General features: G+C 40.4%; 1 protein-coding gene across 1 annotated transcript in view; it reads right to left on the bottom strand.

The window, feature by feature from the left end:
- The window catches only part of Tmx4 (thioredoxin related transmembrane protein 4), a 42,710-nt gene extending 33,322 nt beyond the window's left edge, over positions 1-9,388 (bottom strand). Inside the window, exon 1 of the mRNA XM_070006769.1 lies at positions 9,064-9,388. Coding sequence (XP_069862870.1) covers positions 9,064-9,233 — 170 coding nt within the window. The 5' untranslated portion in view covers positions 9,234-9,388. The remainder of the gene's footprint in view (positions 1-9,063) is intronic.
- Between the last annotated feature and the right edge of the window lie 4,158 nt (positions 9,389-13,546).

Below are 13,546 nucleotides of genomic sequence, written 5' to 3'. Positions count from 1 at the left end.
CAGTCATGGGACCTGAATTCTGGGCCTGGGCACTGTCCCTCAGCTCTTCAGCTCAAGGCTAGCGTTCTACCACTTGAGCCACAGCGCCACTTCCAGCTTTTTTCTTTTTGCTTATGTGGTACTGAGGAATCGAACCCAGGGCCTCATGTATGCAAGACAAGCACTCTACCACTTAGCCACCTTCCCAGCCCTTAAGGGCAATTTCACAAGGATTCTACTATTCTAACTAGCCAATCCAGTTTCAGATCCATCAAAACTACAGACTCGATAGGAAGAGACCAGAAGACTTGTCACTAGTGAGCTCTCAACCAGGTTTCCAAACATCTGAATATGCTGCAATTTGTTATAACGCCCAACGAAGTTAATATAGAAGTGAAGATACATTTGAAATTGTTCTGACCTATTCCGTGAAAGAAAGAAATGGGTGTAGGCTAAAACACCCTTCATAACACTTTCTTAAACAGAAGAGTTTAAAATACCCTTATCTTTAAGAACTTTGGTTTTCACTTTTTCAATAAACATTAAGCACTATGCTAAAAGATGAGGCAACAGATCTCAGAAGAACCCACAGAGAAAGAAACATCTGTGCTGAGATCTAAAGTAAAACTAAAAGCCAAGGGAAGAGTCAACAAACATGCTCAGCAGATGTGTGAAGGTTCGGACAACAGACGTAAGAGGGTGTAGACATTATCCACAGCCTTTCAAAATGTTACATATGGAGTTAGGACTGAGTTCCAAGTTCTGTGTTAAGCTCCGAAGTAGAAAGATAATTTTATTCAGATTTACATTTCAGAACAATCTCAAGTGGCAGCTCTATGGATAATGAGTCAGGGAAAGGCAAGTTTGAATCAAACAGAACTGGAAGGAAGGACAGTCACCTTGGCAATATGCCAGTGGTTTTTCTTACCTTTTCAAGTGCTGGAAATCATTCTGAATGACTCAGAAACTATAAAGCTCTGAATTTTTTCAGGGTTTACTACAGTTGTTAGAATGAGAATCTAAAAAGCTTGCTGCTTGGGTAGGTAGTTAATTGAATGCATTTCTTTAAAAGATACATACAAGGTTGACAAGAAATGCACTCATTACCTTACTTACGTAACTAAAACCACTCTATACATCACCTTGACAATAAAAACAAGATACATACCAGTTATAGCCCTTGTATCTGTGACCCAATTAGGGATCTTACACATACAAGTAAGGAAGAGATCATCTTGATTTAAAATGGGCCTTAAATTTAATAACCATTAGTTCAAGGGTAGAATAGGGAGTCTTGACACCAAGAAAGAGGGGAAGGCAATGTGATTGTGGGGGCAGAGTTTGAATCTCGGGTAGCTACAAGTCAAGGAACACCAAGAAATGCCAGTAGCCATCAGAAACAAGGATAGAGGCAGAGAACATTCACTCCCACAAGGGCAACCACAGGGCACTTCGCCTGCTACACACCTTGACCTTGGACTCTGGACCTCCAGAACTGTGGGAGAATTAAATTTCAGATACAACAGCCTCTCTTGTGGTAAATTGCTGTAGCAAACTAAGGAAACTAATATAGAAAGGAAGAGATAATTTAAAATTAGAAGAAATTAAATAAGCCTTGCAAAGACTTACAGGACTGAGAGGGTTATGCTGAATATGAAACATTGTGAATAAACAGTGCCATATGCTAGAAATTCATTTCAATAAAACAACACAAATAAAACTGAAGTTAATATTTGCCAAATAATGTCACAGAAATGCACTGATACAATTAGAAAAGCATGTGGTTTTGTTTTGTTTTATAATATCCAGAAGATAAAAGTAGCAAATAAAATTAATTAATCGTGCTCCCAAAAATAGACCAGTATACTCCGGGAAAAATCATCGACTCTGAATAACATTTCAGGATGGCACCAACAAGTAGACGTATTTTTCAAATCTGCTTAAGCTTTTAAAGCTGTAACTAATATCAAAATATTGAGGAAATAGACATTAAAAAGAATTGATGCCACTGAATTGTCCTTATATAGTGAGTGAACATTATAGCACATAAATTATAACTCCAAGGTAGTTCTCATATATATAGTGAGTGAACATTATAGCACATAAATTACAACACCAAGGTGTAGTAAAGAGGAAATATGGATAAAGATAAATAGTAATAGCAATACAATAATAACTGGGGACTTGATGATGGCCAATAGGAATGCAGTCTATTTCTTCCATTTTTCCAAAGTATTTCTTAAAAACTTGATTAAATGAAACTATCCAAGTTGTGGATAGTTTGGGCATTGTAAAAAAGTCAGTTTCTTGTTAATTAGTTTATATTTTGTTCATTCCTAAATTGCTTTTGCAAAATGTGGTTCCTATGATTTCTATATTAAAAGGGGAAAGGGATGTAGAAAAGAATTATCTCCTCTCTCTATATATACTTGCACACACACACACACACACACACACACAAACACCACAGTAAAGAATTGTACATATATCCCCACACACATCATGCCTTAGGAAATGAAATAAAAGGGGACAATGGTAAACTAATCAAATTATGTACAAACTCTAGGTTCAATGGGGATGTTCTCAGAACATCATTTAGAAGTCTATTGAAGATTTTTAATTGTGCAAACCAATGCATATAAATCCTAATTAAAAATCAAATATACAATGATATACATCTACTCTGATGAATAACAACAGAAAAAATGCAAAAATTAGAATTAGGAAATATTTTGAATGTTTACATTACAAAAAAGTAGCATTGGGAATACTAAAAAGTCAAGGTAATAGTTCATTTCTTTTAGGAAAAGTACTAATAATAAAAGCATTAGGAAGAATCTAGTTGAAAAAGAAGGCTCTCAGCCAAGGCAATTCCAATACCATACTAAAAGATCATTGATCTTCCTATTACAACTCATTCTTCAAGTCTGGAAATTAAAGAGACAAGGATCAGAGAAAAATTCGTTGACATCTTTGAACATGAATTTAAAAACAGGAACACTTGTATTCTTACACGTCCAAAGCAGATTAAGGAGGAAGTAGGTGTTCTATAAATGTGCGCTGGATACATAAGTATATAAATATTATTGCAAATATAATACCTTTCGTTGGAGTAAATAGTTATTTCTTACATATTTTCTTTCTTTCTTTCTTTCTTTCTTTCTTTTTTTTGTCGGTCATGGGGCTTGAACTCTGGGCCTGGGCGCTGTCCCTGCACTCTTCAGCTCAAGGCCAGTGCTCTACCACTTGAGCCACAGCGCCACTTTGGTTTTCTAGTGGTTTATTGGAGATAAGAGTGTCAGGGACTTTCCTTCTCGGGCTGATTGTGAACCTCAATCCTCAGATCTCAGCCTGAGTAGCTAGGATTACAGGCGTGTGCCACTGGCGCCCGGTTCTTACATATTTTCTAAAGATCCATATGGCAAGTGACGAGACAGCCAACGTCAAAAAATATTAAATAACTAAGCTATTGGATGAGAGAGTTCTGTTAGAGGAACCAGAAAGAACAAACAGGAATTAATCATCTGACTAGGCAGCTTAAAGTCTCTCCAAGCCTCTACTTCCTCAACTGTGAAATTAAATAACAGTAGATACCTCAGAAGGTAAATGAGAAACTTGGTGACACACCCAAAGCAGGCACACAATAAGAACACTCTACTACACTCTAATTGGTGATATTCAGCTTGCTCTCCAAGATGAGTATCATGATGCTTGAGTTTATCTCAATCTTACAACCTCCTAGCACCTCCCTGCCAAAGAGAAAAGCAGCGCAGAGACTTGCTAAAGGTCATCTAAGATCACTCAAACCAAGAACCTCATGGAAATACTTTTGTGACAAGAAAGAAAAATCAAGGAAATAAAGGCTCAATATCAACATCAACACTTAAGAGGAAAAGAGAGAAAAAGAATAAGCATAGTAAGACTGTACCCGAAAGAAAAATCTTGAATTACAATGAATTTCCCTAGGACTCTGTATTTACATACATGTACTATATCAGGAATTATTAAATCATACAAATTTCAATAAATAAAAATATTACAGTCCCTATTCTAGGTTTTTTATGAAAATGGTCTTCATGTATACAATTATGAAGCATACTTAGATATTCTATTGAAGTAATTTGAGCTATTCTGTTTTGTATACTGCTGCTACACACTGGTCTGTGGCCTTATGAAATTTAGACAGAGCTGGCTGGGTTGAAATGCACTTACATGTTCTTTCAGTAACGGCATAAGCCAGCTCTCAGTTCAGTGTAGGATATAGTACATTGTTCCCACAGCTTTTAAAAATTCTTAGAATGCTTTTGGTTCTAAATAAGAGTAATTTCAATAAGAATTTAGGTCTTACGATAGTAGAATATAAAAATAAATGCAAAGTCGTGAATTATGTTCCATTTTCTTATCATATTTACATATGCATATATATATATAAATTTTATTTACGTATGTGTACATGAAAATACTCATCAGACAGAACTGAAAATGAACTCTCCAACCCAATATGCCAATAGGGCCCTGAAAACCTTGTAAATGTTTGTTAAACATCAAAAATATAAATGAACAATACTTAATACATATACTTCCATTAGTGCATCACACTGCAAGTTCCCTGAAATCAAGGTTGTAGGCTCATCCATCTTACTTTCTTAAACTTCCAACCTTCAACCTGACATACAACCAAGCATTTACTATCTCTTAAGCATTCAATCAATGAAGCAAAACAATGTATCTAAGCAGCAGAAAAGCATGGTTATTTCACATGGAAAAGTTAAGACAATGAGGATCAAAACTATTAGATGGATATTGAAGAAATAATTTCAAAATGTAAAGGTCCTGGGGAAAAATATAAGGTTTTGTGAGTTGGATGCAAAGGTTCATGCCTGTAATTCCAGCTTCTTGAAGGTGAGGATAGGAGGAGAGTGATCCAAGACCAGCTCAAGCAAAAACTTAGTATGATTCTATCTCAAAGAACAAACCAAGTGTGCTGGTATACTCCAGTACCAGCATCTATGCAAGAGACATAGATCAAAGGATCAAGTTTCAAGATCAGCCCCAGGCAAAATGTTGGAAACTCTATCTAAAAACTATTAAAGCAAAAAGGTTAGGGGACATGGCTCAAGTAGTAAAATACTTTTCTAGCACATGTGAGGCCCTAAATTCACACACAGCACCCCAATAAATACATAAATAATGAGGCTTTGCTTCATACTCAAAGTTTGAAAATACATGCTAATGGAGGCACTAGTGCCTCACAACTATAATCCTAGCTACTCAGGAGACTGGGATTGGGAGGATTACAGTTTCATCCCAGATGAGATAAAAGAAGTTCACAGATTCCTTCTAAACCCAAAGCTGGGAACAATGTCAAGCACCTCTCAGCAATGTGGGAGGCTACAAAGACTGGCTAAGATTGAGCTCTGGCTCTGTGGCAGATGGCTGCCTAGTAAATGCAAGGTCTGAACTAAAACACTCCTCTCACTACCAAGAAAAAAAATTCACAACTACTACTACTTTATAAAAGCCTTATAGAAGTAAGTTGATTTACCTCTGATAGTAACATTTTTCTCTGGTAAGTAGTTTAAAAGTAAGCAGATCAAAACTACGCTGCCTAAATACCTTCTTAATTCTTTGGGGGATGGAAAGTTACCAGGATAGTACACAAAATGAGTCATATTTTATACTATTGTGTTTCAAAAAGAGCAAAAGTAACATTAATATAATGGGAGTTAAGCACACATTCAAGAAGCTAAAGCTTGCAGAGCAACTGAATGAAGGACAGTATGTAACAATGAAAACTGAGACACTAACACATCAGAAAATATTTGGAAAGCATAGCAAGGCAGAACTAGAGATAAACAAGTTAAGAAAGCAAACAGGAAGAGAAAGACTGAGCATAAAGCCATAGCATTAGAGAAGGTACAAATAATAATAAAATGATTTTGCAGATTTGTCAATAGGTTTCAAAACAGAAATGGTGAATTACTAAAATATACTTGAAATAATATTTTTCTAACAAAAAAATGCTTTTTCTGGTGGAACTGAAGTTTGAACTTCAGGACTTTAGTTTGCTGTGCACACTCCAGCCCTTTATATTTTTGTTATTTTTCAAATAGAGTCTTCCATTTTGGATCTACATCAGCCTCAAACAATGATCTTCTTACCTATTTTTCCTCACATAGTTTGGATAGCATTTATAGTCCACCACTACCAGTTTACTGATTAAGATGGATGTCTCTATTTTGTCAGGACAAAAGTGTCTTTTTAAAACTGGAAATTCCATTGCAGGGACTCCCAAAATGTAATGCTTGAAAGACAAAGAAAATATAACCATTTAATTTTTCTAACAAATTTTCAGTACCAATATAAATGAACTAAATTACATGGGCTTTGCATGATATGATATTCAAGAAAACAGATTCCCAGAGGAAAAGTGGCATATAAGCAGATGCACAAAGAACTGTAATTCAGAGTGACATGAAACTTTTAACAAATTTGTAATTCTACCAGAAAGCTTAACTTGCTTCTTTAGGAAAATGAAGTCATCTGCTCCTAATCTCTAATTATATAATCAATCATCTTAATAAAATCATTCATATGAGAAACAGTATAAATAGATTTTTGGTTTGTTACATACATTAGAGAAAGCATAAGTGTTTTGATGAATTCTTAGAAATGTATAGCAGGCCTATAGTGTGCTAAGACTCCAATAGATTTTATATCTCTTAAGGTGTTGGATTCTTTTCAAACAGAAAAAAGAGTAACACCTAATACATAAAAATTAAAAAAAATAGACAAGAGTCACACTATTTCTTCAGAAGGAATAGTTTTGATTGAGTTTTGGTATCCAGAAAGAAGCCGGATATAATGACTTAAGTTCTTACTTTTTCATCTCTTTCTATCCACCTATTCTTTGATGTACTTGATGAAAGGAGAACTTCTGCTAAAATAATCTCAACAGCTCACTTCCGGGTTACAAGACTCATCCTGCACCGCAGTCTAGGGTATATTGTACAACTGTGTGCAGAGCAAAGTTACAGTTATCAACTGCAACCATCTAGGCTGAGGCATTTCTAACAGATAAAATTTAACCAACATAACCACATATGGTAGTTTGGGGAAGTCACTCATGTAGAAGTTTGCAAAGACTAATATTTATACCAGCTTCAGTGTTTCTAGTTTATTTGCTTTTTTGTGCCAGCTTGGGAACTTGAACTACGGGTCTAGGTGCTGCTGATCCTGAACTTTTCTGCTTAAGGCCAATGCTCTACCATTTGAGCCAGAGTTCCACTTTCAGCTTGGTTCTAACCATGATCCTTAGATCTCAGCCTCCTGAGTCATTAGGATTACAGGGATGTGCCACTAGCACCAGGATTACAATTCTTTCATTAAAAGAAAGAGAGAATTTCAAAGGGAACCGTAAAGGAATTGACATCATTAAATTTAAGGAAGACTTTCTGCTTTGACTGTCATTACATCTAGAAATACAACATTGTATATGGATTACAAAAAAAAAAAAAGAACTTCCTGAAGAATTGGCTAAGAAAATGTGTAATTTCTCCAAAGTTTCTATACTTGCTAAAAACATGGCAGTCCTAACATAAAAGTTTCATTTAAATGGTTCTCTTAGGTGAAATAGTCTCCTCACTTCCATCCAAGATGGCTAACTTATTTTAGTAAGTTACTCCTGTTTTAGTAAGTTACTTCACTGTTTTATTTTGATCACAAAGCATTTTATTTTGGTATCATAATTTGTTCTTCTTTATAAACAAATGCTAAATGAGTACTTGAAAGGATGCTGCATGTTCTGGTCTTTGAGAGGTGTAATTTGCTTAATGACATGACTTTGGGTCTTTATCTCATGTGGAGATTTTCACTTCATAGGCATTTGCTTGCAATCTAAAATGAAATTTGGTCTCAAATTTGGTCTCAGGTAAATATAAATCCAACTTTGAGTGGGCCTATGACCTCAACCTAAAACTATCAAATAGTAATAATGACTTACCTATATTCCCTGAAATGACAGGCTGCAGAGATAGGGCCTCAGCACACATTTCTCTAGTTTTCTCCATTTTTCCCTACATGCCCACATCAACTTCAGATCCTTTCAATCATTCTGTACTACTAAGTTACTGTACTACTGAGCTCCAATCAGCAAATCCTTTGCCTTCTTCCAACTCAGAAATGTAGTTTCCTATCTCTGCATGCTAAAGGTACTCTCCACTTAACCTAACTTTTAGTGTTCACAAGGGGAAATTTGTTAAGGGGACCTCTTCTTTCAAACAGCACAATTAGATTACCATCTCGGCCCCGAAGTGCTACCTCTACCAGTTAGGACAAATATCAACCTTGATTTTTAATCTTGTCTGAAAACTTGGGCAGCCAGTGTTTGTTTTGTTTTGCACAATGACACCCCAAGGTCTTCCACAAGACTTAGGATACTTCTTACCAAACTGACCTGCCTAATTCAACACATCCCTTACCTACTCACACTGGATATGCCATTGTCCTGTCTCCTGCAGGTGCTGGCCTCAAAACGCACACCATGGGCTGGGAGCATGCGGGTGGGTCACACCGGTAACCCTAGCTACGCAGGAGGCTGAAAACTGAGGACCATGGTTCGAAGTCAGCCAGGGCAAGAAAGGGTCCGCGGGAGTCTTATTTCCAATTAACCCCTGGAAGTGGCGCTGTGGTTGGTGAAGCTCTGATCAAGATTATTAATTGATCATAGTCGTAACGCCGAGTTCAAATCCCAAGACCAGCACACATATACACACAGAACACACGCTTCTCTGACACGGCCTCCCCTCGTCACCGCCCCCATTCAGTCCCTAACACACTTCCCCGAAGCCTCCAGCAAGCGAGGGGTGAGGGCGGCCGGGGATGCTCCGCGCCCCGGGCTGTCACCGCGGAGGGGCGTGCGCGCATGCGCAGCCGCAGGTCCCCAGCCCCGCGCTGCGGGTCGCGGGCCCGGGCTGGTCCCCCGCCGCCCGAGGTCGGTCGGGCCGGCTGGGACGGGGTGCCAAGTTGCCGGCCCGAGCGCGGGAGGCCCAGGGTGGCTTGGCGGGGACTGACGGACACACTCACAATTTCAGCATCCACTCGCCCTCCATCACCAGCGTCCAGTTGGAGGCGGTCATGGGCTGGACCCGGCTCTGCTCCGCCGGCAACGCGGCCTGCTCCTGGCCCTGGGTCGCCGCCGAAAGCCAGACTGCCAGGATCGCCATCGCCGCCAGGCCGCGGCGCCCGCCCGCCATGTTGGGTGCGGAACGGGCGGGAGGGTCCCCTCAGATGGGGAGGGGAAGGGGAAACAGCGGCGTGGGGCTTCCCTCGCCGGCCCCAGCCACAGGGCTGCTGAAGACCGTGGTGAGAGGACGCGAGCTGCCCCGCCTCCCGCAGGCCGCGCTGACAGCCTCCGCCGACCACGCGGGCCGCCGGCACCGCCTCTTATGCGCTTACACTCGCCGAGGCCACGCCCCTTCCCCCTCCGGCTCCGCCTCTTCTGTGCCTGGTCGCCGAGGCCACGCCCCGTCCCCCCGCCGGCACCGCCTCTTAAGCGCCTGTTCTCGCCGAGGCCACGCCCCTGACCACCCCCTCCTATCCCCACCCTCCCCACTCCCGCTGGCACTGCCTCTTAAGCGCCAGTGCTCGCCCAGGCCACGCCTCTAACCTCCCCCCCAACCCCCCCCCACCCCCCGCAGCCGACACCGGTTCTCTTGCGCCTGTGTCGCAGAGGCCACGCCCCCTAACACCCCCTCCTTGCCTTTCGCAATGTTGCCTGGGCGTCGGTTGCCACGGCAACGGCCGCCCTTTCTCCTTGACCGCAACGTTGAAAATAAACTGGTGATCCACTGTGGAAGTTTAGAGCCCAGCCTTTCTCCCTGTCCTCCACCTCCCCGGGAAAGGAAGGATTGGGCGTCTGGCGGTTTCTCCCACAAGAGTTCATCTTCGCCTTCCACGATTGCAGGGAGAGATGGACGGTGTGGAGCGAACTTAGGGTTGGTTGGATGTAAAGCCGAGGGAGAAAGGTGAGCTTCTTGCTGGGAGGGGCAGTTAGTGCTCTCTGGCTGCATACGTCTGACTGCTGCTGCTGCTGCTGCTGCTGCTGCTCCTGAAACTAGACTGTGCACTAGACTGTGCACTTCCTGCTGCCATTGCTTCTGCAACTAGAGTTTTTGCAAAACCACGTTTAATGGTGGAGTAACTTTCAAAACCTAAGTATCACCAGGTTAAAAGCAATGAGTCCATTAACAAGCATATCGTTCGTTGCAGTAAAATGCACGTACGTTTCTCTCCTACAGTTTCTTTAGGTCTGAAAGGAAAACAGCTTTCACTAATTTCCTCATTGCTTTTCAGATACACACTGGATGAATCTGTACCTTGGGTGCCTGGCACCGTGAGTATGTTTAAAGTGCATTATAGTTAGAGAGTCATGTGCGTTATAAACATTTACCAGGGGTGCAAAGCAAAACTCTCAGTGGTTGGAAACTACATCTAGAAAAAGTTGTTTCTGTCCTGGACTTCCAACATGTCTTGCTCTGCACTCTTGAGTACTTCAGGTCACAGACCATCCATACATAGAGATCTGGTGTGGATTAGATGTTAATTAGCCTTAGATAAAACCTATGTGGATCCAGTCAGCTCGTATCAAAACACTTGAGTTTACAAATTATTATCGATTCGGCACATGTCTGAAAGTAATATTACTAAAACTCTTTGTCTTGATGTGTACCTCAATGCTGCAAAGTCAGTAGAGAAACATCTTATTGTGCTTATTTTTTAAAGAAATAGATAGGAAATCTATCATTCTTTCCAGTGTATTTTTTAACTAGGATATGTGATTTTTTTAAGAAGTTAAGCAGTGCACTTAATTTTAATTATTACCGTAAATTTTCTTGAGCTCAATCAAGATGTCCTAATGTTTTAAAATTTTTATTGGTTAAAGATAGTAAAATATTTGTGATGAGGTAATGTGATGCTTAAAATTTGCTTTAAACTATTCCAGAAATAAAATGTGAGGAGTAGCAGATACATGAAATAAGAGTGACACCCGGATAGTCAGTATTGAAGGTAGATTCATTTTGCTGTTATCAATGTTTTTGGGCCGAGGGATGTTTACAAATGAGAAATGATAAAGAAAACCTCAGGATCACAAAAGAAATTTGCGACAGCACTTTCTATCGCTAACGTAAATTTTATATTCAAGGACTGCTTTTCTTGTCCTTCAGATGGAGGAGAACAGGAAAGGCTGGTAAGGAATAACACAGTACAAATATATGGGAGGGCTTTGCCATGATGAGGCGAGATCAGTTGCTGTAAACCAAGATGGCATCTCAGCCCACATACTCCCTACCCAATGTGATTTGGAACGAAAACTACTGTACATCCTGATTCAGCTTAAATATAGGTGATTGTAGAAACTGCTCCAAATGGATAGTTATAGGCATAATGACCACTATGGCTCAGAAAACTTTATTATTTAGAAATAACAATACTCTATAATGCTTCTAAGGCTCCCTGTTTTTCCTAAGGTTATCTGGGTACGCCAGTGGCTCAAGCCTGTAATCCTAGCTACTCAGGAGGCTGAGATATGAGGATCAAAGCCAGCTTGGGCAGGAAAGTCCATAAGACTATTATCTTCAGTTAACCACAAAAAAAAAATGGAAGGTGCTGTGGCTCAAACTGATAGAGTGCTAGCCCTTGAGTGTAAAAGCTCAGGGACAGCACCCAGTCCCTAATAAGTTCATGCTCCACAACCTGCCCCCTAAAGCAAAATGAAACAAAACAAAACAAAAAGCACTTAACAGCATAGTCAATATCATTTACAGTCTAGCTTGAGTTTTGCTCACCATCTATTTCACCCTTTCCAGAAGGCCTTGTGCCCTAGAAACACAAAGCTATTTTTCCTTCCCCTCAGAACTTAGAATACATTTATGCCTTCTTGCCTCTTCATTTGGCTTCATTCTCTTCCTCACCAGTTGTTTAGTGAATTGTGATTGAGCTACTTTCTAGTAGTTCACCTTGTACTTTCAGTAGCCCACACAAAAGAGACTCTGTCTCATCTCAACTCCAGTAGTTCTTCTGTATAACAAAACCACAGCACGCTCATGTTTAACAGGATTTCACTCAGTTGTCACTCTCTCTCCTCACTTCTCCAATTCCTACTTGGAACCTTCAAGGTTAAAGACTAGACTGCCTAGACCCCATTGCAGTACTTGAGGTAGGCACTTTCTTAAATGGTCCCCAATATCTCAACTTCTGATATTCAGGCCCTGGTAGGATTCTCTCCTCTGGAATGTAGTTGAGCCCAAAGACTCATTTCCAACCAATGGAATACATAAAGGTGATAGCCTAATCTTTCCATAACAAGATTCCATAACCTAGGATTTCCACCATGCTGGAATTCTTGCTTGCTCATTTTGAGACAATATGGAGAACTCTAAGCAACAAGGAATTAAGAGAGACCTTGAGCCAACATCTCCTGAAGAACAGAGGCCTCATCTACCAGCGTGCTAAGAACTAAATCTCAGAAACAACCATTTGAGTAACCTAATAGCACTACTCAGATCCTGAGTCCAATGAGTCACCTGGAGCCATGAGGTACAGCTTAGCTGGGGCCTTTACCCACACAGACTATGACAAATCAGTGGTATTGTTTTAAGCCACCAAGATATGGAGTCATTTGTTAAACACATCACTTGTGTATTCAAAGTATAGTTTTATGGTTTTAAGACAATTGCTACCCACTACTGGGACAGAAGAGTTTTGGTCTCCAGTATACTTTGCAATGTTGAGACTGTGGGGAAGCTATGGTTACACAAGACACAGGAATCTCCATAGGAAAAGGAATTATGTTAGACTTTGAAGATGTGACATCATAGCAAGAGACAGGGATGCATGTCCATTATCCATATCTGACTCCCTCTCTCCCTCTACCTCTCTCTCCCTCTATCTCCTAGCCCATTAAGCAATAGACTTCTTTCGAGTGAGACACAACAGTATGACTAGTGTGTTGGACTACAAGCAGAGGGAGGGTGTATGTATTACTTCCAGACTGAAGCACTTAATCACTAGTGCAAAATGTTAACATTGTTCCCTTCTGCTGTGAAATTTTTAGGCAAAAGTTCCTGATCTGAGACTTTATCAAACCAGAGTAACCTGGAATTGCTCAGCTGCCTTATGAAGAACAGGTGCCCTAGATGGCGCCCCAGATTCTCATCAGCAGTAAATAAAAGCACTTGGGCAGAGGATATAAATTGTTATTTTGAAAGTCTAAGCAAATTAGCTATTGCTACCGAACCAACCACCCCACAATTTAACTCTTGTGGTTCTGGGATTGGTGGGCTAAGCTAAGCTTTTACTTTAAAAAAATGGGGTGTTTTGTATAGTGGCTGATGCTTAGAGGCTGGGCTAGAGTTGGTTGGTTTAGAAACCACATCTAGCATGATTACTGTTAGCCAGAGCAGCTGGGGACTGGTTAGGTTTTAGTTCATTCTTTGGTCTTTTCATGTGGCCAGCATGCCAATATCAGAACTATCTGAGTTACTTTCTCTACCACAAGAGTTCCTAT

Source organism: Dipodomys merriami, unplaced genomic scaffold (genome assembly GCF_024711535.1).
Source record: "Dipodomys merriami isolate MVZ:Mamm:240054 unplaced genomic scaffold, mDipMer1.0.p SCAF_7, whole genome shotgun sequence".
NCBI classification, from domain to species: Eukaryota; Metazoa; Chordata; class Mammalia; order Rodentia; family Heteromyidae; genus Dipodomys; species Dipodomys merriami.
The sequence above is the reverse complement of the archived record's forward strand: the minus strand, read 5'-3'. Positions and strand labels throughout refer to the sequence as shown.